This window comes from Lipophrys pholis (assembly GCF_963383615.2).
Source record: "Lipophrys pholis genome assembly, chromosome: 23".
In the NCBI taxonomy this organism is placed as follows: domain Eukaryota; kingdom Metazoa; phylum Chordata; class Actinopteri; order Blenniiformes; family Blenniidae; genus Lipophrys; species Lipophrys pholis.
This window is the reverse complement of record NC_137645.1, coordinates 3,415,643-3,442,554: the sequence shown is the minus strand read 5'-3', so window position 1 is coordinate 3,442,554 and position 26,912 is coordinate 3,415,643. Positions and strand designations below refer to the sequence as shown.

The window sequence follows — 26,912 nt, the reverse complement described above, 5'->3', positions numbered from 1 at the left end:
GTGATAGAGTGGTGAGAGGCAGATTGGGGCAGTAAGTGCAGGTTGGATGCCCCGAGGTTCACGGCTAGAGGGTAAAGATGAAGTTTGCGTATAAAGTAAGTCCGCTCACAGAAGGGGAGGTTTTATACAGTCCGAGCTAACTGTTAGCATCTGTTAGCATGGGCGGCACTTGAGTGTTGATGAATGAGGATCAATGTGTTAAACCTCTGCTTTCCTCCTCCTCGTGCTGCAGTTCTCTAATCTTTTAGGAGCGGTGTATCGTCAGGGGAACCTGGGTTTCTCTTCGGATGGGAACAGTGTGATCAGCCCAGTGGGAAACAGACTGTCAGTGTTCAACCTGAAGAAGTGAGTTCAGATCAGTTGTGTGTGTGTGTGTGTGTGTGTGTGTGTGTGTGTGTGTGTGTGTGTGTGTGTGTGTGTGTGTGTTCCTTCTGGTTACTTGCTGATGTAAACATGTTATAAATGTGCTGCAGTAATACGTCAGAGACGTTACCCATCTCCACCTCAAAGAACATCAGCTGTGTTGGACTTTCACCTGACGGGAACGTTGCTGTGGTGGTGGATGAAGGTCAGAAACTCTCCTGACTGTCTTCTCTTTGTGTGTAAACATTCAGTGTATTTATTCATATATGTGTGTGTGTGTGTGAGCCAGATGGAGCTGCCCTGCTGGTCAGCCTGGTCACTCGAGCTGTCCTCCATCACTTTCACTTCCATAAAGCCGTGAATAGCGTGTCTTTCTCCCCGGATGGCAGGTGAGCAGTCAGCTGCTGTTTCTGTGTGTTGCCCTGGCGACAGTCTGCGGGTGTGTGTTTGAGACTCAGAAGTGTGTTTGCTCCTCAGGAAGTTTGTCGTGACCAAAGAGAACGTCGCTCTGATGTACCATGCGCCGGGAAAACGCCGCCACTTCAACGCCTTCGTGCTGGACAAGAGTTACTACGGACCGTACGATGAGACCACCTGCATCGACTGGACAGACGACTCCAAGTAAAGACCCCCTCATTACTCTTCTGTCCTCCTTTCTCCTCAGATGTTTGGTGTTGGACAGATATTAGATGAAGTGTTGATGTCTCCTCAGATGTTTTGTGGTGGGCAGCAAAGACATGTCCTCCTGGGTGTTTGGAGCAGAGCGCTGGGTGAACCTCATCTACTATTCGCTGGGTGGTCACAAGGACGTGATGGTGGGCTGCTTCTTCGAGAAGGACAGTCTGGATGTAGGTTTGCTTCCTGCTGCGATGGATTTCACAGTGAGAGCCCAGTGAGAGGCGAGTGTGTGACTGTGCTGTGTGTTTTCAGCTGTACACTGTGAGTCAGGACGGGGCGCTGTGTGTGTGGGAGAGCGACACGGGGCTGGACGGCCTCTTCCTCAGCAGGAAAGCACAGAAAGCCTCAGCAGCAGAGGAAGAAGAGGAGGAGGAGGAAGAGCAGGAGAGAGGAGAGGGAGGAGAAGGGGAGGTGATCAGAGGGAAAGTAGAATCTCAGAAGGACAAGAAGGAGAAGAACGTTCGATACCGACAGAGGAGCAAGTGAGATGCCTCAGACCCCCATCCATCACTCTTTCTCACTCTTCATCTTCTCACATGTTCTTTCTCTTCTGCTCCTATCAGACACTTCTTCAACAAAGAGGGAGACTTTAACAAGTTGACTGCTGCCACATTCCACAAACAGACCCACCTCTTGGTTACCGGGTTCGAGTCTGGTGTTTTCCACCTGCATGAGCTCCCTGAGTTTAATCTGATCCACTCTCTGAGGTGAGACTGTTTTATTCCATTTTTCTGCCACACCATCCAGCCAACAGGCATTCCTCAGGGTTCAGTATTGGGATCACTGCTTTTCTCTCCTTCAGTTTGCCACTGTGAAGTTGGTCTTTATGAAGACAACTCCATTGTGTACACATCTGCACTCTGTTGCTCCATTGTGACATCATTTATATTTGTTTACATGTGTGCGTTTGTCTTTGCAGTATTTCAGATCAAAGGATTTCCTCGATCGCCATAAACTCCTCTGGGGACTGGATCGGCTTCGGCTGCTCACGTAAGAAACTTCTTTCATTCAGTGAACTTTGGGACACCTCCTAGTTTCAGTATGCTTACGTTGGGGGTTGTTCCAGGGATGGGGCAGCTGCTGGTGTGGGAGTGGCAGAGCGAGTCGTACGTCTTCAAGCAGCAGGGACACTTCAACAACATGGCGACGCTGGCCTACTCGCCAGACGGACAGTACGTCGCCACAGGAGGAGACGACGGCAAAGTGAGCTCTCCCCCTGCATTTTCTTTGTAGAGGTTGGGTGCAGCTGTAACCCCCCTCCCCCGTGTCGTCCTGTTTGCAGGTAAAGGTCTGGAACACACACAGCGGACTCTGCTTTGTCACCTTCACCGAACACAGCAGCTCAATCACCGGCATCACCTTCACCTCCAGTGGCTTCGTCATCCTCAGCGCGTCCCTCGACGGCACAGTGCGCGCCTTCGACCTGCACAGGTGAGACAGACAAATGGGTGTTACTGCCGGTGTGTATGATGTGCTGTGCGTTATGATGCCATTAAATTGTGTGTGTTTGTGTGTGAGTGCAGGTACAGAAACTTCAGGACCTTCACGTCGCCTCGCTCCGTGCAGTTCTCCTCTCTGGCTGTAGATGTCAGTGGCGAGCTGGTGAGCGCTGGAGCTCAGGACTCCTTCCAGATCTTCCTCTGGTCCATTCAAACAGGCAGACTGCTGGAGGTACGGCTCCCACAGACACCCTCAGCCAATCAGCATCCAGCATTACAGTGACTCTTCATTCATACAGCCAATCTCTTTGTGCCTTTGTTTTTATGAACTTGTTTGGTGCAGTCCATAAAGCTCTCATTTGATGTTGACAGTAATAAAACTGATGTCAAGAAAGTCAGACTGACTCGTCCCCCTTTGCTGTGCAGGTCCTGGGGGGTCACGAGGGTCCGGTCAGCGGTCTGAGCTTCAGTCCGGTCCAATCAGTCCTGGCCAGCGTGTCATGGGACCGCACCGTGCGGCTGTGGGACATGAAGAACAGCTGGCAGGTCAAAGAGACCCTCTCCCTCAGCGCTGATGGTAAGCCACGCCTTTGTGGCCACGCCCCCTTCTTCTTCTTCTACTGCGGTGTCTGAAGGTTGGCTGCTGTTCCTCCTCAGGCCTGGCGGTGGCTTACCGGGCGGATGGACAGGAGCTGGCGGTGGCCACGCTGAACGGTGAGATCTCTTTCTGGAACCCGCAGAGCGCCGCGCAGACCGGCTCCGTGTCCGGGCGCCATGACCTGCAGACGGGCCGCAAGGAGACGGACAAAATCACTGCCAAGCAGCTCGCCAAGGGGAAGTGAGTGGGAGGGGCCTCAGTCTGTCAGTCAAACCATGCGTTCATTCATTCGTCCTTTTATCCGTGAAGAGTGAAGCCTGTTTGTGATTCAGGCCTGTGGGTTCTCCTCCTCCTCCTCCTCCTCCTCCTCCTCCTCCTCACAGGTCTTTCACCTCACTGTGTTACTCTGCGGATGGAGAGTCGGTTCTGGCTGGAGGCCAGTCGAAGTTTGTCTGTATCTACAACGTCAAGGAACAGATGCTCCTCAAGAAGTTTGAAATCTCCTGCAACCTGTCCTTTGATGCCATGGAGGTACCAGCTGCTCCTGCTGCTACTGGTAATGACATTAGTCTGACTGGTAAGCGACGTGACAACATGTGCTGTTGCTGCAGGAGTTCCTGGACAGGAGGAAGATGACGGAGTGGGGCAGCCTGGCTCTGGTGGATGAAGGAGCAGGGGATGAGGATGGGGTGGACATCAGCCTCCCCGGGGTCCGAAAAGGTATGAGGCTCGACGAGCTGTGAGCTGCTGCCGCTGTCTTTCACCCCTTCACGGTGGGCCTTCTTCTCCCTCTGTGTGTCCTTACAGGTGACATGAGTTCCCGCCACTTCAAGCCAGAGATCAGGGTCAGCTCGCTGCACTTCTCCCCGACAGGTGGGTCAGTCTCAGTTGGGAGTGTGAGCCGTGGAGGTGAGGGTCACTAACTCCTCCCCCTCTGGTGTCATCTCAGGGCGCAGCTGGGCGGCGGCCACCACCGAGGGTCTGCTGATCTACTCGCTGGACAGCTCACTGCTCTTCGACCCCTACGACCTCGACCTGGACGTGACCCCGGCCAGCGTCCGCAGACAGATGCAGCTGCAGGAGTGGACGGCCGCCATCGTCATGTCCTTCAGACTCAACGAGAAGCTCCTGAAGCAGGAAGTGCTGGAGGCAGTGCCACACCAGCAGAGTGAGACACAGACACTCAAGACAAACACTGAATCCACACACCTACACACACAGCTGACCACACATGTGTGCTTTGCAGTCCGGGTGGTGTGCAGCTCTCTTCCTGACGTTTATGTGGAGAAGCTGCTCGGCTTCGTGGCCTCCTGCCTGGAGACATCGGCTCACCTGCAGTTCTACCTGACGTGGGCTCAGAGCCTGCTTATGCTGCACGGACATAAGCTGAAGGGCAGGTGAGACCCTCACTCAGCATTCACACACCGTCCACCGCACACACACTGATCCTCAACCCACGACCTTAACTGTGTGTGTGTGCAGGTCGGTGGCCATACTGCCCACGCTGCAGGCGCTGCAGAGGAGCATCCAGAGACACGTCGACGGTCTGTCCAAACTGTACGTGTCGCTCACTGTTTCTGACCAATCACACTCTGCCTTCAGTCCCAGCTTCACTGACCCTGTCTGTGTGTGTGTGTGTGTCGTGTGTGTGCGCACAGCTGTGACTTCAACGTGTACAACATCCGGTACGCCGTCGCCCTCTCCAAGCAGAGGGGCGTGAAGCGTGGTGCTGAGGAGGAGGAGGAGGAGGAGGAGGAAGAGGAAGAGGAAGACGATGAAGGGTTGTCTGAGGGAATGAGTGAAGTGTCTGTGGACGACATGATGCTGTAGATGATGTCACTGTTGCTCTGTAAAGTTTTCTTATTAAATTTATATGTAAAAGTCTCTGATTTCATGTTTTCTTCCATTTTCTTTGGTTAAAATCAGTTGATGTGTCTATTGTTATTGTCACAAATAACTTAATGCAAACATTTTAAGATTTTTCTCAATCATTTTTGATTATTGTGTCATTAGTATTATTTACAAAGAACTTTTTTTATTTCTTTGAGCTCTGGTTACTTCAGTATCTTCAATCTTTTTTTCGTTGTACTTTAGTTTTCTAATTTTAGCACTAAGATGTTTTGATAATTCTTTTAAAGTATTATACATATTCATATTCCTGGAGAAATCCCCCACACACCCATGCAGAACATGCAAACTGCACCTAGAAAGGCCCCGGCTGGTATTCAAACCCTTTTTTCAATATCAAAACTAGGTTTAATTTATATGTATTTAGTTGGAGATTCATAATCTTAATTCTGACATATCTTCAATTTTATGTTTTTATTTATTAGACAAAATCAAGTAAACCGAACAAAACATGGAGAAGAACGAAGACAAATTGTGTTTTCTATTAATCCCCGAAAATGTTTTATCTTTCTGCAAGAATAAAATTGTAGTTTTAGTCAATCGCGTAACTCAAGTTCCCAGAAGCCCTTGCGGCGTGTTTTCCCCCGGAGCGGAAGCGGAAGAGGAGGAGTTCGGGTCAAAATGAGGGAAAATAAGAACATGTCCGAGTCTCCGTCCCGAGCTGCAAAAGAAGCTCCGGCCAAGAAACAGAAACTCAGCAGCGACGAGAACAGCAACCCGGACTTGTCCGCAGACGAAAACGTAAGTTGACCACGAGTCCGCCGCCGCGCTGTTTCCATGGCGACGGCGTGCACGGGGACTGGGCTGCGTGCTAAAGGAGCCGGGTGGCTAAAGGGCTTAGCTTTGTGCTTCAACACAGAAGGAGATCTATCACGTTTAAAACGGTATAAATTGTTTTGGATACAGGGTACTTGTTTTGTTTATTGTTAAATGTTTAATCCGTGTGTTTCCGCTACTCAGAGAAGATTCAAACCAGTTTGATCAAACTGATTATCTGGTGCTACTTCATTGATTGTCTTCCAACTATAAACATTGAAACGGAATCACGTGATTTGATGTACTTCATTGCTCTGAAAGACAAGAAAATATTGTACAGAAACTTAAAACAGGTCAACACTTTAGTCAGAGAGTAATAGTCCACCATCTGTACTTGGAAATGGTTTAAATTACATGTTTTCTTCCCCACATTCATCATTTTGAGTCCAATTTCATTATCATTTCTATATGTATATCAAACTTTTCGTTCTAGAATTTATTCAGTTTTAAACGTAAGGGTATTCATTTTTATTTATTTATTTGCTGTTTTATTTCCCTGAATTCATTTATTTATTTTGATTTGCAGGATCTGTTGTTTTTCCTTGATTCGGTCATTTGTTTTGATTTTATTGTCAATTTTCATTCAAAGACAGTATCATCAAGGTTTACACTGTTAAAACATAAGTACATTAATGAACTTTAATTTTGAGTAAATGATCTTTTAATAGTCTTAGTGATTTTTATTCCAGTGAATGGTTTAGTCATGTTGTTATTCACCTGGTCGGTCGGTTTTTAAATGTTCTTATAGAGTAATGACATCTTTAATTTTAATAAAAGGGACGAAATTGCATTAAATAATGTGGTAAAAATATGACGTTCAGGATTTAAACAGAGCACCACCTCAATGAGTGAATCCTTCCTGTTGTCTTTTGCAGGATGACGCAGTCAGCGTGGAGAGCGGCAACAACGCAGAGCGGCCAGACACGCCCACCAACACAGCTAACGCCCCGGGCAGGAAGAGCTGGGGCAAGGGCAAGTGGAAGTCCAAGAAGTGCAGATACTCCTTCAAGTGTGTCAACAGTCTGCGGGTCAGTGTGTGTGATGTATTGTTTGTTATGAAACTGTGTGTGAGGTATGTCATTAAAGTGTGTGTGTGTGTGTGTGTGTGCGCGTGTGTGTGTGTGTGTGTGTGTGTGTGTGTGTGTGTGTGTGTGTGTGTGTGTGTGTGTGTGTGTGTGTGTGTGTGTGTGTGTGTGTGTGTGTGTGTGTGTGTGTGTGTGTGTGTGTGTGTGTGTGTGTGTGTGTGTGTGTGTGTGTGTGTGTGTGTGTGTGTCAGGAGGACCACGGACAGCCTCTGTTTGGGGTCCAGTTCAACTGGCACAGTAAGGAAGGAGACCCGCTGGTGTTCGCGACAGTGGGAAGTAACCGGGTCAGTCTCTGCCCATCTTGTTGTGTGTTTGTCTGTGATGAAATGTGTGTGTGTGGGTCTGAGCGTGTGTCTCCTCCTCTTGCAGGTGACTCTGTATGAGTGTCACTCTCAGGGAGAAATCAGACTGCTGCAGTCGTACGTGGACGCTGACGTATCCTTTCCTATACTCACTTACTTCACGTGTCATTGATCCAGTTTGTTTGTTTTTTAACCAGGAAAAAAAAAAGAACACAGAGTCCTATGTGATTAATCAGTTATTAGAAAAGAAAGAAAACAAGTGCAGAGGTTGGAACCGGCTGTGTAACTCCACCCCGAGTCACGCTGGTTCAGGTCTGTGTACCAGCATGAAGTCTTCAGTCCAGGTGTAGCTGCTTCACCTGCAGCAGCTGTAAATCAAGAAGTGTTTTCTTTAACCGGTGTGTGCCTGAAGGCTGAGGAGAACTTCTACACCTGCGCCTGGACCTACGACACCAACAGCAGCCACCCTCTGCTGGCCGTGGCCGGCTCCCGCGGAATCATCCGGGTCATCAACCACGTCAGCATGCAGTGCATCAAGGTGAGAGCGAGGCGGAACGCCGGCCCAGGAGCCTCCGTACGAATGTCTGCATCAGGCAGGCTCGGTTCGGCTCGCTGTGGTTAATGGTATTAAGGAATCAAATGATTGAATGTTTTTTATTTGTGTGTTGTTTGTTAGCATTACGTGGGCCACGGGAACGCCATCAACGAGCTCAAATTTCACCCACGGGATCCAAATCTACTGCTGTCTGTGAGCAAAGGTATAAACCTGATGATGTGCAGATGGACAGAGGCGTGCTGCCTTCAGGGGCCCTCAGAAAAAGCAGCATTACAGTGAAGAAGAGACTGTAATTCTGCTAAGCGGTGGTTTAACTGTTTTTCTGTGTTCTTAGATCACGCTCTCCGACTGTGGAACATCCAGACAGACACTTTAGTGGCCATCTTTGGAGGTGTGGAGGGTCATCGAGACGAAGTCCTGAGTGCTGTGAGTGTCTCCAGATTTTCTGCTGGCGTGAGGAGCAGTACCACCTGCTCAGTTCAGCTCGGTGTAAAGTGTTAGAGGTTTTTCCTCGGTGACTTCAGCGGTTTGTTTTCAGGATTTCGACCTGCTGGGAGAGAAAATCATGTCCTGTGGGATGGATCACTCCCTCAAACTGTGGAGGATCAACTCAGAGAGGATGCAGAGAGCCATCAGAGGCTCGTACGAGTACAACCCCTCCAAGACCAACAGGTCAGACCTCCTCAGATCTCTTTACACGGCCACAGACATCCTCCTCCACCTTCACCTCCTTTCATCTGCTCTTTCAGGCCCTTCGTGTCTCAGAAGATCCACTTTCCCGACTTCTCCACACGAGACATTCACAGAAACTACGTTGACTGCGTGCGCTGGCTCGGCGATCTTATCCTGTCCAAGGTCAGTGGACGTCTGACAGAATGTAAAAGTGGAGGGTCTCGATGATGTTGCTTTTAACCTGAAGAGGGATTTGTTGCTTTCAGTCATGTGAGAACGCCATCGTCTGCTGGAAACCAGGCAAGATGGAGGACGACATAGACCACATTAAAGCAAACGAGTCCAACGTGACCATCCTGGGACGCTTCGATTACAGCCAGTGTGACATCTGGTACATGCGCTTCTCCATGGACTTTTGGCAGAAGGTTCACCGGCTCGTTTTACTTTCCACGTTGACACTCCGCATGTGAGACAGGCGCTAATGCTAACTGTCCACAACCCACAGATGCTGGCTCTGGGGAACCAGGTGGGGAAGCTGTACGTGTGGGACCTGGAGGTGGAGGATCCACATAAAGCCAAGTGAGTGACAACAGTTGCATGAGAATTCTTCTCAAACTTGTTGGCGTCCTTGCTCAGCTCACTGTACACTTCCTCCCCAGGTGCACCACGCTGACCCTCCCTAAATGCACATCTGCCATCAGACAGACCAGTTTCAGCCGTGACAGCAGTATTTTAATCGCCGTGTGTGACGACGCCTCCATCTGGCGCTGGGACCGGCAGCGCTGAAGCCCCCAGCCGCCCCCCTCCTGCAGGACGGAGAACCACTGCAGAAGAGCTCCTTCCCTCCAGCGACGCTCTGATTCGAAGTTGAATGAGTGTTTACCTGTTGTGTTTTGCGATGCGAAAAAGTGACGTCTGTTCTATCAGATGAGTCGTGTGCCTTCCTCTTCTCTCTGCAGCCTTTTCTATCACTCAAACACCCTCTGACCCTCTCTCTGTGCTGATACCCCTCCCCGTCTCACCTGCCACAGGTTTATTGTATGTTAGTGTTCTCAGTGAGTTCACACAATAAAAACAGTTTTTTTGTAAAATATGAGCTCCGGAGTCCTTTTGTGCCATAAACTCTCTGCTGTGTTGGGATCTTTTAAATGTTAATAGTCTTCCACAAGGGTCAGTCTTGGGACCGACATTGTTTACGATTTATTTATATAAACAATGTGGGCTATCATACAAATGCTTCCGACATATTTGTGTACACAACATTTTTGTGTTTGTACTGGTATGGCTTTTGAGCAAGGTGGAGGAGCTCAGACTTGTTTTGAGCGCAGACAAGAATAAATGGAATAAAAACAACCCATATGTTGAAATATTAGGTTCCTCCTATGACTGGATGGAACTAATAAGTTAATACTGACAATCACTTGAAGTTGAGGCAGGAATTAGATTTCCTCTTCACATTCCTCCTATTTGACTTGTGAGTTTTTTTCGATATGAATTTCCAAGTTTGTCCTCTTTACTGGTTATATTGATCTTATCGTGGAGATTTATTCATTTATTTTTTTAATATAAAACTTATTTAGAACGTTGGGGTATGACAATCAAATATAGACAAAAACTGATCACCAACATCCGTATACACATATAAATTTAAGATACTTTCGTATAGCAACAGAAAAGGGATACTGTGTAATGTTATATACACTTGCATGCAAATATACATTAAACATTGTGAAATGAACAGTGTTCAAAATATGCAATTAACATTAGAAACGAATTGTAATTCAAAACAAACATTAACGGTACTATATGAACATAAAATGTGTCTCACGGAGATTTATAACAGGATGTAAACTTTGCACTTTGGTCAAATGTCCGTCACTGTCTTTACACATTATTTTATATTGAATACATTTTTTTTGCAACTTTTTCTGTAATTTAATGGTGTATTTACTTTTGTTTGTGTACGTTTCATGTGTTTTGCATTGCACGTGTGTCCTGCATGCAGCGCACATGTGACGTCACCCCCCTTATCTCACGCACCTCCCGCTGGCCGCGCGGACTTTCCCCCCCGGATCCGGACTCCTCCAGCGCAACGTCCGCAGCAGCAGAACCATGTTCCCCACTAAGTCCCCCGGGACCCCCTCCGGACCCCGGACCGACCCTGCGCCCGATGCCCGGGAGCAGATCCGCCTGGTGGACCGCGGCGGAGGAGCCCGGAGAGCGGCCGCAACACAGGTGGAGGTAGGTCCGTTTTAGGTGGAGGAAAGTCAGGTTGGGACAGGTCTTCTACAGGTGGAGGTGCAGTAGGTCCTCTACAGGTGGAGATCGGTTTCTTAAAAGTACCATAATACCTCTTCATTACAGTAATGTCAAGCCTTCTCACTTGTTACTTCCACCCTGTGTGATCTGGAAAAGTAATCTTGAAAGTAACTTGAGCAGATTACATCGTGTTAATTGTACTCATGTGAGTACGATTACATACAAGTACCTCAAAATAATATTTAATTACAGTAATGTGAGTGTCATCTCAGCTGATTTGAAATAATTACAAATACTTTGATTACTTTCATGTAGAACTTGTACTTGTCTGACGATGTTCACATTGTAATATATTTATTTACTTGACATTAGTGTAGTTCAGTTTTGAGTGTTTTATGACAATTTATCTAGTTTTGCTGAAACTTGAGTAAAAAATAGTTGTTTTTATTCCGTTTGATGTGCAGTTATTTCTCTGCATGTTAATTAGTTCACTTCAAACGGTCCTTGAACGCCTCTCCACAGAATTAAATTGCCAGAATAACCATGACATCAGCAATGATTGGAAACTTGATTTAAAAAAATTACAAAAATTGCCCAGAAACACAGAAAAAAAATATAAACAGCTAAAATTGTTCAATTAATTGCTTAAAATTGCTAAAAAATATATGATTACAATGTCTTGTCTTTGTTCTGGATGTCACTACGTTTTCTGCTCCTGCTACCTGCAGAACAGCTGTGAGCAGCTGTGTGGGGAGAATCAGACTTCTCATTGACTTTTCACTTCAGTGCACCAACGGCAAATTTAAGCCGAGTCACGTCGGGAAGCTTATGTGGGTCATGTGGTTTTTACATGACAGTCTCTCGGAGGTCCGTGTGTGTGTGAGAGTGAGTGTGTGTGTGTGTGTGTCCTGATCCTCCTCCCAGAACTTTGGCCCACAAACTGTTTGATTCCCAGGTGATGAAAACCAAACCTGAGCTTCAGCTGGTATTTCGGTAATAATGAAGAGTCGGGTTTTAAAGTTCAGACTCAAGTTTATAAAAGTGAAGAGTCGCTTTTTAATCACAGATGACCCTGTTCCTCCCTGTGCTCAGGTAAACGGTCTCGACGTCGGGACCTTTGGCTTTGACAACTTGGCCTATGAGTATGGAAGCCAGAGCGAGCTCCACCCGCCACCTCCAGCTGTTTCCAAAGCCACTCTGAGGCTCCCGGGCCTGGCCTTCCAGGACCAGGACCAGGACCAGGTCCAGGCCGCCCGGAGCTGGATCGCCGATCTGGATGGAGTCGTAGCGGTGAACAGCGCGGACGGCCTGGTCCAGGTGGACTACGAGTCGTCGGTCACCACCGTGAGGGCGGTGGCTCTGCAGTGCGAGGCCCTGGGACTGGCAGTGGAGGTGGTGGTGCAGATCAGGGTGGAGGGCATGCGCTGCCGGTCCTGCGTGGAGGCGATTGAGGGCAAGCTGGGCGAGCTGCCGGGTGTTTCGTGGGTCCAGGTGTCCCTGCAGGACACCGCAGCCACCGTCGTGTTTCAGCCTCTCAGGGTCACCGAGCAGGACATCACGGACCAGATCCAGGACCTGGGCTTCGGCGCCACCTTGTCGCCACAGGATCCTTTGGGATCTAGCAGCGGGGAGAGGGGTGCGTTTAATACACCCGCCATCACTGTGACCGTGTGGATCGGCGGGATGACGTGCGGCTCGTGCGTCCGAGCCATCGAAGGGAGGGTATCGGACTTGGAGGGGGTGCGGTGCGTTCAGGTGTCGCTGACGGAGGAGAAGGGAACCATCACGTTCGACCCCAGGCTGACCGAGCCGGAGCGGCTGAGGGCCGCCATCGAGGACATGGGCTTTGATGCATCGCTCCACGGTCAGTACAGGGCTGGTGGAGAGCTTCTGTGTCGGTGGAGCAGCTGAGAACAGTTACTGATAATCATACATTCAGGGTTTCCTCGGCTCCACCCGGCCAAGGCCCAGTTAGGACCACAAACAAGAGGAAATATGCACACACCCTCACCCTGTTTCCATGGAAACCCCACAAGTAGCCTCTCCAGAGCCACTCGGAGGGGCTGTTAGACGGGGTTCAGGTCCTTCATGTCACAAACAGCCAGCAGAGTTTCAGACCAGCTCAACAGGACTGAACTTCAGTTACATTCAACACCAAGTTACGTGTAGCTCTGAACTACATCCGTAAAACGCCGCTCGGATTCCTTTTGGAACAAAGCACTTCGATAATATCATGTTTATCAAGTCCTGCGCATTCAGTCCATGTCTGACCTGCAGGAGGCGCTATCACAGCACACACAGGAAACCTTCCTCTTCACTTTGTTACTTGACTTAGTGGAGAAAGTCTCAGCTGTTGGTGAAGCTGCAGCTCATCCTGTTGCTCTTTCCTCTGTTAGAATTCGCCATGCGCCTCCAGCGAGAGGAGGCTCCCCGCCCCGTGACCTCCGACCCCTCTGAGTCCGTGGCACCGCCCTCGTCTCCTCCAGTCAAAGTGCAGAAATGCTTCATCCGGGTCACCGGGATGACCTGCGCCTCCTGCGTGGCCAACATCGAGAGACACCTGCTCCGGCACCAGGGTGCGTTTGATGTGTGTACAAGAGCGTCTGGGGTCGTGGCGGAGTGAGCGGTGGGTAACGGCGTGGCGTTGACTTGCAGGTGTGGTGTCGGTGCTGGTGTCCCTGATGGCGGGGAAGGCGGAGGTGAAGTACGAGCCGGGCGTGCTGCAGCCGGCAGCGTTGATGCAGCTCATCACAGACCTGGGCTTCACCGCTTCTGTGATGGAGGACGGCACTCAAACCCACGGCCGGGTGGAGGTGGCGGTGAGTCCACCATGCCGCTCCACACTCACATACCATCCAGCAGGAAACAGCTGTCACTGTCGCTCTGCAGGTGTCGGGGATGACCAGCGCCTCCTGCGTGCACCGCGTCCAGTCACGGCTCGCCGCCACCACAGGCGTCCTCAGCGCCTCCGTCACCCTGGCAACCGGGAAGGCTCAGGTGCACTTTGACCCCGACGTGCTGGGAGCTCGTGACATCATCCGGATCATCCAGGTACTCGCCGCTCTGCTTGGAGCCTCCTTCTCTTGTAATCTTGTAGGCTCCGTCAGGCGAGAGGTGGACTCGCCTGACGGAGCCTCTCGCTGCTGCGTCCCGTCTCAGGGCCTCGGGTTCGACGCCAGCGTGGAGAGGAGGAGCTGCAGGAACAACCTGGACCACACGGAAGAGATCCGAGTGCAAGTATCTGATCCAAACATGTCTCCACCGAAAATGTGATCACCTTACGTGACCCCGGACACAACTGAAACCTACAATCAATGAAGGAGGAGAACTCAGGCGGTTGCTACGGCAACGTGTGCTTGTTGAACTGTGTGCGTGAGTTGGAGAATGAGACGCATAACGCCGGGTCCGCTTGGTGTGTCGGTGCCCCAGGTGGAAGAACTCCTTCCTGTTCAGCCTGATCTTCGGGCTGCCCGTCATGGCGCTGATGGTCTACATGATGGTGATGGACGGCCAGCACCAGCAACACGGAGGCTCCATGCCTGAAGAGCACCACCTGCTGCCGGGGCTCTCCCTGCTCAACCTGGCCTTCTTCCTGCTCTGTACACCTGTGCAGGTGAGGGGCAGCAGCAGGAGTTGTGTGTGTGTGTGTGTGTGTGTGTGTGTGTGTGTGTGTGTGTGTGTGTGTGTGTGTGTGTGTGTGTGTGTGTGTGTGTGTGTGTGTGTGTGTGTGTGTGTGTGTGTGTGTGTGTGTGTGTGTGTGTGTGTGTGTGTGTGTGTGTGTGTGTGTGTGTGTGTGTGTGTGTGTGTGTGGTAAAGGTTTTGCCTCGGAGTGAACGACCTCTGGTTCTCTGTGTTTCCCCCGGTCAGATCTTTGGAGGTCGATATTTTTACATCCAGGCGTTTCGCTCTCTCAAACACAGAACGGCTAACATGGACGTGCTCATCGTGTTAGCCACCTCCATCGCCTACGCCTACTCCTGCGTGGTGCTGCTGGTCGCCATGGCGGAGCAGGCGCCTCAGAGCCCCGTCACCTTCTTCGACACTCCACCCATGCTCTTCGTCTTCATCGCTCTGGGTCGGTGGCTGGAGCACGTGGCGAAGGTGGGGAAGTACCTGCTGTCACAACATGGAATAGAACAGAATAGTTCAATCAAATATACAGATTAAAGAGAAATCATATTGTCAAATTATATAAAGTAATATAATATAAATAATATAATATAAAGTCTAAAAAAGGCTGTTTAACTAAATATGAAATGATTAAAATATATAAAAGTAAAGAATATGAAACACATTTTTAATTAAAAAAGCTAAATAACAGAATGACGAGTACAATCTAAATAAAAAAAAGGATATATTTTATGAAAATATATTTTAAGGTATTAATTTATGCAATAAAAATCAAAATTGGGAAATGCAAAATGAAAATAAAAACCACTAAAATAAATGTAAAAGTTCCCAGTAGACTCATAATAATAATGCAGAGATAGTGTCATGTTTGTTATTAAAAATGAATTGTAACACTGCCCCCAAGCGGCAGAGATAAGGTACCACACAAATCAAAACGTGTTTTCAAACGCTTTTGCATTAAAATACACATTTATCACAGAATTTTGTGGAGACAAAAAACCAAAGAACCCTTCCAGGTTCTTGAAGTTCCTTTTCATGTTTCAGAGTAAAACCTCGCTGGCTCTCGCCAAACTGATGTCACTGCAAGCGACTGAAGCCGCCGTGGTCACACTGGGGGCGGGGCACTGCATCATAAGGTGTGTGTGTGTTACCGTGTGTATGTTACTGCGCGTCTATTATATTTGAGAGTGTGTGTGTGTGTGTGTGTGTGTGTGTGTGTGTGTGTGTGTGTGTGTGTGTGTGTGTGTGTGTGTGTGTGTGTGTGTGTGTGTGTCTTGCAGGGAGGAGCAGGTGGCGGTGGAGCTGGTGCAGAGGGGCGACATAGTGAAGGTCGTCCCCGGGGGGAAGTTCCCTGTGGACGGGAAGGTGATAGAAGGGAGCTCCATGGCTGACGAGTCTTTGATCACAGGTAACAGCGAACGACTTCGGCTCGACTCGGGGCCCAGTTAGCGTCTTGAAGAGCGGCCGCCATTCATCGTACGCTTGCCGTGAGCTGCGTTGGCGCCCCCTGGAGGTGACGGCTGTTTGTGGTGTGTCACAGGAGAGCCGATGCCCGTCAGTAAGAAGGTGGGCAGTCTGGTGATCGCCGGCTCCATGAACGCTCACGGCGCTCTGCTGGTGGAGGCGTCTCACGTGGGGGCAGACACCACTCTGTCCCAGATCGTCCGGCTAGTGGAGGAGGCGCAGACCTCCAAGGTAACGCTCGTCTCCCCGCCCCCCTGACCACGACCCAACCACCGGCTCAATGGGTCTTCCTCGCTCTGCTGCCCCCCACAGGCCCCCATCCAGCAGCTCGCGGACAGACTGAGCGGATACTTCGTGCCCTTCATCGTTCTCATCTCCCTGCTCACTCTGCTCGCCTGGCTCGCCATCGGCTTCATCGACTTCGACATTGTGAAGGAGAACTTTCCGGTACATCTCCACGCTTCTGCTGGCGCCTTTGTTTCTGGCACGCTAGCGGTAGAAGCTAACGTGCTAACTGCTCTGCACAGGGCTACAACCAGAACATCTCCCAGACGGAGGTGGTGGTCCGCTTCGCCTTCCAGGCATCCATCACCGTACTCTCCATCGCCTGCCCCTGCTCGCTGGGCCTTGCCACGCCCACCGCCGTCATGGTGGGCACCGGGGTCGGGGCACAGAACGGGATCCTCATCAAAGGAGGGGAACCCCTGGAGATGGCCCACAAGGCACTGCTGCACACACACACACACACACACACACACACTCACACACACACTGTAAAGTAATAAAGTAACACACACAGTAAGTGAGTTAAGTTATCGTGTGTGTGTGCGCTCTCAGATCGGTGTGGTGGTCTTCGATAAAACGGGGACCATCACTCACGGCGTGCCGCGGGTCACGCGGGTGTTGGTGCTGTGGGAGACGGCTCGAATGCCGTTGAGGAAGATCCTGGCAGTGGTGGGCACGGCGGAGGCCAGCAGTGAGCACCCACTGGGCATGGCGGTGGTCCGGCACTGCAGACAGGTGAGGGTCCGCTGGACGCTTGCCCCCCTCCTGTCAAGAGTTTGAGTGAGCCCGCCTCCCCCCACCTCCCCCTGCAGGAGCTGGCCACCGACGTGCTGGGCTACTGCTCACACTTCCAGGCGGTGCCCGGCTGTGGGATCAGCTGCACCGTGTCTGGACTGGAACATCTGCTGCTTCAACTCCCCCAGGACCACCCCCTGCTGCCGGGGGCAAATACTGACCACACCTTCCTGCTGCCGGGGGCAACTACTGACCACAGCAGCCTGCTGTCGAACACAGAGGAACCCAGAGCAGGTCTGACTGACACACACACACACACACACACACACACACACACACACACACACTCACACACCCTGTGTTTTCCTGCAGCTGAAGCAGCGAGCTACTCCGTCCTCATCGGGAACAGAGAGTGGATGAGGCGGAACGGTCACCACGTCGGAGCCGACGTCGACGCCGCCATGACCAGCCATGAAACCAAAGGCCAGACGGCCATACTGGTGGCCATCGACAGTGAGTGTGTTCCTGTGCACGCTTCACCGAGGGTGTGTGTGTTTCACTGAGTGTGTGTGTGTGTGTGTGTGCAGGTGTGTTGTGTGCCATGTTGGCTGTCGCGGACACGGTGAAAGCAGAGTCTGCGTTAGCCGTCCACACTCTGCAGAGTCTGAACATCGAGGTGGTGATGATCACTGGAGACAACCGGCGCACGGCCAAAGCCATCGCAGCTCAGGTACCTCACGGGCACGCTCATTCACACACACACACTTGATTATTCATACACATCAAACAGGCGCTGTTAAAAAGACGAATGCACATAAATATGACTATGTTAAGATTACATGCACTATAATTTAAGTGTGCCCCGATTGTCTGCTGACCTGTGGGTGGCGCTGTGCTGCAGGTGGGGATCAGGAAGGTGTTTGCGGAGGTGCTTCCATCTCACAAAGTGGCCAAAGTGCAGGAGCTGCAGGAGAGGGGTCTGCGGGTCGCCATGGTGGGAGACGGTATAAACGACTCGCCCGCCCTCGCTCGTGCGGACGTCGGCATTGCCATAGGAACGGGCACGGACGTGGCCATCGAGGCGGCCGACATCGTGCTGATTCGGGTGAGTCTCCGCCTGACACGCCGCACGTCTTCTCGGCATCCCCTTCACGAGTTTGTCCGCCTGCAGAACGACCTGCTGGACGTGGTGGCGAGCATCGAGCTGTCCAAGAAGACGGTGCGCAGGATCCGCATCAACTTCGTGTTGGCTCTCATCTACAACCTGCTGAGCGTCCCCGTGGCTGCAGGCGTGCTGATGCCCGCCGGCCTCGTGCTCCAGCCGTGGATGGGCTCGGCGGCCATGGCCGCCTCGTCCGTGTCGGTGGTCATGTCCTCGTTGCTGCTGAAGTTGTAAGTCCACGGCGTGAAAGCTGCTGTCAGAGGTCGTTGTGAACAAGTGAATGACAACAGGAAAACTGCCCTGGTGTGACGATGCTGTCCTGCAGGTATAAGAAGACCTCCACGGAGCTCCACCAGGTGCGTGCCCAGGGCCACATGAGGAGCCTCCGCTCCTCTCAGATCAGCACACATCCTGGTGTGGACACCCGCTACAGAAGCCCCGCCTCCTACGACACGTCACTGAAGCCGTTGAACCAGTTCGCCACTGCCTCAGTGTCCAGCCCGTCCAATTAGGAGCTGCCTGGTAGCAGCGTCCAGCAGAGGGAGCACTACTGTCTGCTGCAGAGGAGCTGAGGAGGAGTAAAGGGAAGGAGCGGCGTGCGGGGATCTCTTCCACGGTGCGCTGTCTTTGTGTAAATACACAAGCGATGTTAGTTCACAAAGGATTGTGCGTACAAACACCGATAAACTCACCGGGTCGGCCTGACGCTTCACCACGGATCAGAAATAGTCCACGTCTTCCGCATCAAAACTTCCCCGATTGTAGCTGAAGTTCTGACGGTGTTCAGTTCATGTTTGACCTCCAGGTGGCGCTGAGTGTGTAACTGCTGCTGACACTGAACATTTGCACTTTAGTCTGCGCTGACCCCTGAACACGCTCTGTCCTACTGCACATGTTGAACACACGGCTGTCAGCGTCACACAGGAGCCTTTTTTCTTCCCGCCATACGCGAGACTCCAGATCCAACGACATTTTGTTTATCGTCGGCTAATTTTAACTAGTTTTGGGCCATTTCTTTCTTCATCCTCTCACTATGGTTGTAATGGAAGCCCAACATGTACCAAAATAAGATTAACAAAGAGAGTAGAAGATATTTGTGGCAGTGAGTTTTATTTTTGGTGACGTTCGTTAAATGTAGAAGTGAAGAAGAACCGATTTATGGACATTTTTACTTCCTGCCGGGTAAATTAAAGTGGCTCAATAATCCAGCGAGCTCACACACGTTTTCTCCAGCCTCAGTCTTTGTCTCATTCAAATCCCTGTTGTCGTTCTATCATCTCCAACTAGTTTGTCTAGTCTGCTCTGACCTCTGGCATCAACAAAACCCAGAAAACTGCTGCTCACTGGATAGTTTCTCTTTTTCTCAGCATCCTCTGGAAAACCTGGGAATCATTTTGTGTGATTTTAGTTAGTGTGTGTGTGTGTGTGTGTGTGTGTGTGTGTGTGTGTGTGTGTGTGTGTGTGGTCAGGAGATGTTGTCATGTGATGAGCTGGTGTTAGTTGTTGGGAGTGTGTGTGCAGTTAGTTTCAGCTGCCCGTCGACTCAACTGTAAGTTTGCTGGAGCCTCTATTTTTTTTTTTTTTTAATCTAATTACATTTAATTTAATTTTATTCTTTTCTTGTAAATGATGTGATTACTTGGTATGTGTTTTGTGTGTCTGTTGTGTATATGTGTGTTGGGGAGAGTGTTTCTGTCGAATTGTAACTTCTTAAGTTATTAGTTTTTAATGAACCTCTGTTTAAAACAGCAGCTTTTGTTGTTCACAGTAAAAGTTTGTGTATTTGTTGGACAGCGTGTGTTTGATTACAGGTCAGTCTGGTCTCAGGGTGTGGTGACTGTTTATCTGAAAATCTCGTCAATCCGCTTAAAAATCTGAAATGGTCATTGTTCATTTTCTTAACCCAGGATTTTCTCAATATAAACCAGATTTGTCTCTATCTTGGAACATATTTGATTAGAATTTAGATGCTATGACTTTCAAAAAGTATTTTTTTCCGAAAGTAATAAAACATTTCTGAAATTCTTCTCACAGAAAACATACAAACTGAACCAGTCTGAAAAAATTTCAGTTTTTTTCCATCTTTTATTTGTGATAATACTATTTGAATGTATTTTGTTTTTCTTCTGTTTTTTATTAACTAGATCTGTTAAGATACTTCAGATACAACCATATTAAACGAAACAAACATGAAAACATTTTCAGGTCGTCACAATTTACTCATTTTTATCAGTCAGTTGGTTGGTTGATTGGTGAGTTGGTTGGTTGTTTAATTGAGCCATTGGTTGGTGAATTGGTTCCTTCTTTGGTTAATCAATTGATCGGTTGATTGCTTGGTGAATGTGTTGGTTGATGAGTTGAGTTTTTTTAAGGAATTCAATGGTTGGTTTGTGAATTCAATTATTGATTGTGAGTTGGTTGGTTGTTTAATTAATTGAACCATTGGTCAGTTGGTTAATTGAACCATTGGTTCTTTGGTTGGTTAATTAATTGAACCGTCAGTCAGTTGGTTAATTGGTTGGTTGACCAATTGAATGGTTGGTTGATGTGTTGAATGGTTGGCTGGTGAATCGGCTGGTTGGTCAGTTGATGAGGTGAATGATTAGTTGACTGGTTGGTCATTTGATCAGTTGATCAATGAACCACCTGATTTCAGCACAATGGAGCATAAACTGGATCTTTCACGTCTGACGGACGAAGAGGCCAAACACGTGTGGGAAGTGATTCAACGGGATTTCAACCTCCGAAAGAACGAAGAGGAGCGACTCGGGTTTGTACATTCTTCCGGCCATTTCAATAATCATTCATTCAACCTTTCATCACGTCACTGCATGACTCAGACGTTTTTCAGATTTCTCCAAAATCCCCCGTTCAGACTGAATTTCACAGTCAAAGTCTGATTACGTATCGCAGCGTATAAACGCCGCTGTTGTCATGGCGACGTCGAGTGTTTTAATGGACTGGTTCATGTGACGTCCGCAGGACTTCTGCATGAAAGACATCGTTGTTTCAGTCGATCACACCACCGTCACACGGAGTCACACCACAAAGATGCACTGTGTTTTCATTAGATCACTCCAACTCCCATCTGCCCCAGGGGTAGCCAAGACTGAGCCAGTGAGGGAGGGTGGAGCAGCAGCAGGAGGAGGAGGAGGAGGAGGAGGAGGAGGAGGTTGATGTTCGCAGGCGGACTCTGATTTCTATCTGTCCTGCAGGGATCTGAAGACCAAGATTGAGAAGGAGGACACCAAGCGGGAGCTGCTGGGCACTGAGAATCAAGTGGCCGACTCACTCTGCATCCGCTGTCTGCAGCCCTTCAAGTTCCTGGTCAACAGCAAACGCCAATGTCTGGACTGTCGTATGTACACCTGCAAGTCCTGCAGCCGCTACAACAAGAAGGAGCACGGCTGGGTGTGCGACAACTGCCGCATGACCAGGTGAGGGTACCACAGGTGGAACAAGTGAGAGTCTGAAAAGGTGGAGCAGAAAACAGTGCAACTGGTTGATCAGTTTAGAATCTGACAGGTGGGACCGGTGAAGGTACAACACATGAACCAGGTCATGGACTTCTTTCTGTCTTTACTGTGGTTATTCAGGGTGCTGAAGATTGGGACCGTCGGTTGGTACCATGACAACGTGAGAAACCGCTTCAAGCGCTTTGGCAGCGCAAAGGTGATGAGGTCCCTGTACAAGCGTCTGAATGGAGACAGTGAGTCTTCAAAAAAACACACAAACAACCTAAAGCAACACATTGATCTCTGCCACATTGTTGCTCACATACCGTTTGTGTTTGAGGCGGTCGTGATGACGACACCCAGAGTATGCCGGACGTCCGCGGCCGTAAGTCATGAACACTTTTTTTATCACCTGTGAACTTAGATGGTACAGGGAGCAAACCTCGATTGATTGAGAGTGTTTAACCTGTTTGTAGAGCATCTCCCATGAATCAGCCGACTTTGCAGTAAGATGACCACTGAAATAATAGCTTTTTTTTGTCAGTCCTACCTTTGACTGAGGTGAAACCGCAGAATAAAATGCTAATATGCTTGTTAGCCCATCATCTGCTATGATTCAGGTATTGTGATCGAGGCCATTATCCTGACGACTGCTTCCTCGCTCTGTAGCATCATTTAGTTTCAGACCTGAGGTGGAGTCATTTTCAGAACTTTGCAGCTCAAGGAAACATTTTTGATTGGCAGACATGTATCATGATATGGATGACGATCCCGGCGAGGTCGATGCTCAACGCTACAAAATGGTAAAAAAAAAAAAAAAAAAAAAAGCTTTTATTTTACCACATTTTACCCAGATGTTTGGAGACTGAATGAAACCATGAACTCAGACTTTTGTTCTCAGATGAGAAAGAACAAACGTCTCCTGTCGGTTCATCCCATGGATTTTGACTCTGAGGACTATTTCCCTCATTCACGCCGTCCGTCTGTGCAGGTAAACGCACACACCTGACCCGGAGATGCCTTTTGATAGCAGCAGAAAACAGCAGACTTCCACAGATTAATTCAAAATCATCCTACAGTTTAAAAATGGCTTTGATGTAGGTATTTTTTTTCCATGACACAGAAGATATCTGTGACATGTTTAATCAGATTTTGAAATATTTTTGAGCAGCAAATGCAGGAGGAGCGTTTCTACAGAAACGAGATGGACTATGACTATTACAACCACCGAGCAAACCGCAGGAAGAGTGTGGACAGATATGCCATGAGGCCCGGTCAGTACACACAACCACATGGTGTAAAATGTGAAATCAAATGATGGAAAAACCTTTAAACAAAGTGCTGCTAGATTCCAAGACAACAGATTTGAAGCTCTCTGACTATCTGTTGGGATGTGTGTGTGTCTGTCAGATGAGCTGGTGGACCCTCGGATGGTGCGCGCTCGCTCGCTGTCCAAGATCAGCTCCTCGGTGGCTCGGCAGCAGTATGTGGACACGTCTGATGAAGAGGACTATCCAAGGTTTCCTCCATCGTACCAGCAGCAGCAGCCGCCGCACCGCCGCCGCAACAGCAAGGCGTCGTCGCAGGAGACCCCGGGACAGGCTCCACCCGTAAGGACAATCAGCCAATGGGCTCTCAGTGTTTGTGCACTAGAGGGATAGGGTTAAAAAATGTGGTGACAATCGTCTGCTGGTGTCTGTGCAGATGAATGAGCTGAACAAACGAATGTCGGCCATCGAGAGCCTTCTGAACCGCCTGGAGGAGAAGATGACGCCTGTTGATGAGGTCAGAGCTTCACGTTGGAGACGAGCTGAAATGCCGTCCTTAGCACATACTTTATGTGTAGTACCGGTCTGACCTGCAGGCAGCATTAGTCCCTTCCACCTCCACCTTCACCTCCTGTTTCACATGAGAGCTCTGTACCTGACCTCAGTAAAATTGGACTGCGAGTCTGGCGCCCAAACGCACCACCGTATCTGCTATTGGTGTTTCGGTGCCTGTGGTTGCACCTAAAAACAAGCTGGTGTCTCTGCAGGGGGCGCCCTCTCATGGCGAGGAGGAGAAGCTGAGGAGGAAGTTGAGTGAGCTGGCGGGGAACCTCAGCGAGAAGTCGTCGGATGACGAAGGTGGAAAGAAGCCGTCATACACAGGAAAAGGTGTGGCCAGGCTCGGTGGCGGCCCGGCGCTCACAGCGGGTGCTCTGAAGGGCAAAGTCTTGAGCTCGTCTAGTGACGAGGCACCCACCGAGGCCCAGAAGGTAAGGAGGCGGAGACGTTCAGAACCTGAGAAACAACGGTGGTCCATGAACTTCACATCCTGCAGCAAAAGGCTTGAAAATAAGAGTCTTTCCACGTTCCTCCCATTTGATTAGGACTGAGAGCAACTGCACGCTGCCTCGCACTAACACGTTAACACCTGTCAGCAGCTACCTGTCTGGATCAGCTGCTCTCCGTGAGGACGACCTCCACTGCTGAACACGAAATATCACCAAACCTTGGATTTAGAGAAGCACCAAAACAACTCCTCTGACTTTCAATCTTCTGGTTCTAATGACCTTCGTAATGACTTCCCCAGTAAATCCCGCTGCTGCAATAACTGACCGGACTCCGAAGGGAGCGAGTGCTGCTGCTTAGCTAACAAAACTTTCTCCATATCAAAACAGTCCCTGTACTTACTGACCTGCTTCAATACGATAGTAGGAGTCCAGGTGGGAAGTGAAAGAGTCGATGGCCTCAGTCCATAAGAGTCGGCATGATAAGCAAACTGCTTTGTCTTCATTGTAAACAACTCGACCTGCTGAACGAGCATGCATGTCCTCTACTAAAAGAGTCCAGGTGTTACGCGAACCCACTTACCTCTGTACTAAACGAGTCCCGGTTCTAAGCTGACTGACCTGATCTGTAGGAAAAGGATCCAGGTGCGAAGTTACCTACTTGGCTGTTGTACTCAAAGAGACCTGATGTGAGACTAACCGACTTACCTCCGTGCGAAAAGAGTCCAAGTGCTAAGCCAACGACTCACCTCTGTACTAAACGAGTCCAGGTGCTAAGCTAACTGGTTGGCCATTGAACTCAAAAAGTCCAGGTGCTCGACTAACTGACTTACTTCTGTACTAAAAACGTCTAGGTGCTAAGTTAACATGTGTGAAGCAGTGTCCTGGGCAGAACTGCCGGTGGGACTCTGGCCTGGTAGCTGCTGCAGGGATGTTTTCCAGCTGCTAACATCTGTCCTCTGCGTGGCTTTCAGAGATCGAGCGCCGCCGCCCTCTGTGACCTCACCACTGAGGTGCTGAGAACCATTAACGCCACAGAGAGCGCGATGGTCGAGTACGGCTTCTCTGAGCCGGCTGACCGCTCCCACTTAGCGGGCGCAGACGTAAAGCAGGCTGATGACGCTTTCAGGGAGCTAGAGGAAAATGTAAGCCTCGAGCATGGACTGCACGCTCCGCCTCCCTCTGCAGCATGTTCTACCCCCACCCCCCCTTGACTGAAGACGACACTGAAGTTAGACTGTGATTGGCAGCACTTACAGGACGTTTGTGTTCTGATCCGGATCACTTTGACAGGACAAGAAACAAAAACCTCTCTGGAACGCTCGCCTCAATCTGAGTCTGGGAACGTACGCTAGCTTCAGCGTCGTCTCTAGCTAGCCCATAACATGTCTTTAACCAGTCTTTCAAAAAGCTTAATCCAGTTTGTCACTAGTCTCTAACATGACTTCAACCAGTATATAATGGATCTTTAACCAACCTACCTGTTGGTTTAACCAGTTTACTCAATTAATTACTGCAGAACCAGCCTATAACTCCATATAAACTTGTATTAAACAGTCTATATTAGTTTATTACACTTCTTTATCTTATCGTCAACAAGATTTGCACGGGTCTTCAAATAGTCTATATTAAGTGGATTATTATTCTTTAAGAAGTCGAGAGGCACGATGTAACTAATCTGTTACCAGTATTTATCAAGCCTGCCATTAGTCTTTGACCAGTCTTTGACCAGTCTTGGACCAGTCTATTACCAGTCTATTACCAGTCTTTAATCCTCCCAGTGTGTGATGCAGTTACATACCTGTGCAGGTGTACGTTGCCGCCGGTCAATCCTTCGATCTGGAGTCAAAGCTGCGGCGCCTGGAGCAGAGCGCCAAGAACCGGTTTGGAGGAACCACCGATTCTGAGCTGTCGGAGCTGGAGGACGTAGTGGCACTGACCGCCGCCCGTGTGCAGAGCGCCGAAAGCGAGGTAGGCGGGGCCAGGCTGCCTGCCTCCATCGGAGGTCAACCTTATAAAGACGTTAATGCATGCTTGTGTGTTAATGTTGTTGGGTTTTAATGTATTTGTATTGACTGTGTGTGTGTGTGTGTTGCAGGTTTCAGACCTTGAGACTAAACTAGCTGCTCTGAGCGCCTCTGGCTCAAAGAAGAAGGTCAGTGTGTTTATTGTGAAGTCACTTTCACAATTGTTTGAGTCTTTAAACTGCGGTTGAACTTTCACGTCGTCATGACGACAAGTGTCACAATGTGTTTGCGTCATCATTTACAGAATTTAGTGAAATGTCTTCACAAGACAATTTTCCAGAAATTATCGTATGTTAGTGTTACAAAATAATTCTCTTTGTCTTTTCTTCCAGATTTCTGGAGCACATCAGAGGAAGAAATCCACACAAGATTTCCCAAGTAAGAAAATATGTGTTGATGTTGCATGCTAACGAATGAAAATGAGCCCTCAATTCTCCACACCTGTGTCCGTCTGTTAATTTATTTATTTGGTTCTCTGTTTCTATCTGTTGTTGTTTTTCTGTTTGTATTGTTCGTTTGTGGTTTTTTTTCTTTTTCTTTGTGTTTTTGTTGTCAGAATCTAACGGAGCTCAGTGGAAGTCCAACATGTTCTGAAACAACCACTAAAGATTTCTCGGCTTCTGTGCTGCAGCTTTTAGCCCACCACTACAAACAAACAAATGACGAGTTGCAGCTGAATTCACATAAATATGAATAGGTTTTCAAATGTTACGATTAAACAAAAAGTAATAAATTAATAAAAAAGTGAAACATTAAAAATCATCAAAAAAAACTAGCAACAGAAATATACCATTGTTTAAAGCAACAGCTAAGAAACAACTATTCTGTGTTGATTTTATTCAATGAAAAAGAATAATCCGAAACATGTTGGATGAGATAAAAAGAGACATCATTAGAATAAATAAAGTAATTCTGGAGTTTTGTCTTCCAGCTACTGTGTTTGACGGCGCGTGTTTGAATGATTGTTCTTCACAGCCTGATGAACAGTTAGTTTCCTCTGCTTATCATTCACTGATTTCTGCTCTTTCTTTGACTTTATCATCCATTAAATCCAGTTTCATCATTTGTTTGTTTGTTTTCCTCACCTGTTGACACACATACTAACTGCGTTCTGTTCATTCACCATCTCATTGTTCCTCCAAAAACTCACGAGTTATTAAAATATGTTGTTGATGCAAAAGAAAACTATTTTTGGAAAGTATTATT

At 48.9% G+C, this 26,912-nt stretch overlaps 4 protein-coding genes across 7 annotated transcripts in view; all 4 read left to right on the top strand.

The window, feature by feature from the left end:
* The window catches only part of pwp2h (PWP2 small subunit processome component), a 5,001-nt gene extending 39 nt beyond the window's left edge, over nt 1–4,962 (top strand). Inside the window, exons 1-21 of the mRNA XM_080493255.1 lie at nt 1–95; nt 233–345; nt 474–568; nt 653–752; nt 841–984; nt 1,076–1,211; nt 1,294–1,523; nt 1,605–1,748; nt 1,961–2,031; nt 2,108–2,244; nt 2,324–2,472; nt 2,565–2,712; nt 2,907–3,057; nt 3,138–3,318; nt 3,462–3,609; nt 3,690–3,798; nt 3,886–3,951; nt 4,028–4,246; nt 4,325–4,475; nt 4,561–4,635; nt 4,737–4,962. The exon at nt 1–95 is cut by the window's left edge and continues 39 nt beyond it. Coding sequence (XP_080349381.1) covers nt 78–95; nt 233–345; nt 474–568; nt 653–752; nt 841–984; nt 1,076–1,211; nt 1,294–1,523; nt 1,605–1,748; nt 1,961–2,031; nt 2,108–2,244; nt 2,324–2,472; nt 2,565–2,712; nt 2,907–3,057; nt 3,138–3,318; nt 3,462–3,609; nt 3,690–3,798; nt 3,886–3,951; nt 4,028–4,246; nt 4,325–4,475; nt 4,561–4,635; nt 4,737–4,908 — 2,757 coding nt within the window. The 5' untranslated portion in view covers nt 1–77 and the 3' untranslated portion in view covers nt 4,909–4,962. The remainder of the gene's footprint in view (nt 96–232; nt 346–473; nt 569–652; nt 753–840; nt 985–1,075; nt 1,212–1,293; nt 1,524–1,604; nt 1,749–1,960; nt 2,032–2,107; nt 2,245–2,323; nt 2,473–2,564; nt 2,713–2,906; nt 3,058–3,137; nt 3,319–3,461; nt 3,610–3,689; nt 3,799–3,885; nt 3,952–4,027; nt 4,247–4,324; nt 4,476–4,560; nt 4,636–4,736) is intronic.
* A 634-nt stretch (nt 4,963–5,596) lies between these two features.
* eed (embryonic ectoderm development) lies at nt 5,597–9,504 on the top strand. Its single transcript, XM_080492760.1, has 12 exons — nt 5,597–5,727; nt 6,678–6,830; nt 7,079–7,171; nt 7,257–7,322; nt 7,602–7,727; nt 7,866–7,947; nt 8,080–8,171; nt 8,284–8,417; nt 8,495–8,600; nt 8,684–8,842; nt 8,923–8,996; nt 9,077–9,504. The coding sequence occupies exons 1-12, from the start codon at nt 5,608–5,610 to the stop codon at nt 9,201–9,203; spliced, it is 1,332 nt and encodes a 443-aa protein (XP_080348886.1). The 5' UTR covers nt 5,597–5,607; the 3' UTR covers nt 9,204–9,504.
* Nucleotides 9,505–10,529: 1,025 nt separating this feature from the next.
* On the top strand, nt 10,530–19,183 carry LOC308127572 (copper-transporting ATPase 2-like; the record flags this gene model as incomplete). Its single annotated transcript, XM_080492703.1, has 20 exons — nt 10,530–10,658; nt 11,769–12,540; nt 13,073–13,252; nt 13,332–13,495; nt 13,566–13,727; nt 13,836–13,945; nt 14,106–14,289; nt 14,544–14,777; nt 15,351–15,442; nt 15,587–15,714; nt 15,847–16,001; nt 16,083–16,217; nt 16,298–16,492; nt 16,608–16,790; nt 16,868–17,084; nt 17,163–17,303; nt 17,378–17,520; nt 17,692–17,895; nt 17,962–18,182; nt 18,278–19,183. 20 exons carry the CDS (start codon nt 10,530–10,532, stop codon nt 18,462–18,464), a joined length of 3,936 nt encoding a protein of 1,311 aa, XP_080348829.1. The 3' UTR covers nt 18,465–19,183.
* Nucleotides 19,184–19,387: 204 nt separating this feature from the next.
* mlpha (melanophilin a) lies at nt 19,388–26,882 on the top strand. 4 transcript variants are annotated; one of them, XM_080492940.1, is made up of 16 exons: nt 19,394–19,501; nt 20,609–20,722; nt 21,168–21,389; nt 21,549–21,661; nt 21,748–21,792; nt 22,152–22,210; nt 22,309–22,398; nt 22,579–22,681; nt 22,818–23,017; nt 23,112–23,192; nt 23,443–23,664; nt 24,654–24,824; nt 25,489–25,650; nt 25,778–25,834; nt 26,039–26,084; nt 26,263–26,882. In XM_080492940.1, exons 1-16 carry the CDS (start codon nt 19,425–19,427, stop codon nt 26,298–26,300), a joined length of 1,800 nt encoding a protein of 599 aa, XP_080349066.1. In that variant the 5' UTR covers nt 19,394–19,424; the 3' UTR covers nt 26,301–26,882. The 4 variants fall into 4 exon arrangements, 3 of the variants coding, with proteins under 3 accessions (XP_080349068.1, XP_080349066.1, XP_080349067.1); XM_080492942.1 differs by lacking the exon at nt 24,654–24,824 and having other exon boundaries at nt 19,388–19,501; nt 20,583–20,722; XR_013936515.1 differs by lacking the exon at nt 24,654–24,824 and having other exon boundaries at nt 25,489–25,684; nt 26,263–26,768.
* The last annotated feature ends 30 nt before the right edge of the window (nt 26,883–26,912 follow it).

What these genes read in the sequence shown, in the direction of transcription:
- eed (XM_080492760.1), top strand. Translation starts at nt 5,608, where the DNA reads ATGAGGGAAAATAAGAACATGTCCGAGTCTCCGTCCCGAGCTGCAAAA. An exon ending in AACCCCTCCAAGACCAACAG is followed by an intron (nt 8,418 to 8,494) that starts GTCAGACCTCCT and finishes CTGCTCTTTCAG; the next exon opens with GCCCTTCGTGTCTCAGAAGA. An exon ending in CCATGGACTTTTGGCAGAAG is followed by an intron (nt 8,843 to 8,922) that starts GTTCACCGGCTC and finishes CACAACCCACAG; the next exon opens with ATGCTGGCTCTGGGGAACCA.
- mlpha (XM_080492940.1), top strand. Translation starts at nt 19,425, where the DNA reads ATGTTGTCATGTGATGAGCTGGTGTTAGTTGTTGGGAGTGTGTGTGCA. An exon ending in CAAGCGTCTGAATGGAGACA is followed by an intron (nt 21,662 to 21,747) that starts GTGAGTCTTCAA and finishes TTTGTGTTTGAG; the next exon opens with GCGGTCGTGATGACGACACC. An exon ending in TATGCCGGACGTCCGCGGCC is followed by an intron (nt 21,793 to 22,151) that starts GTAAGTCATGAA and finishes TTTGATTGGCAG; the next exon opens with ACATGTATCATGATATGGAT.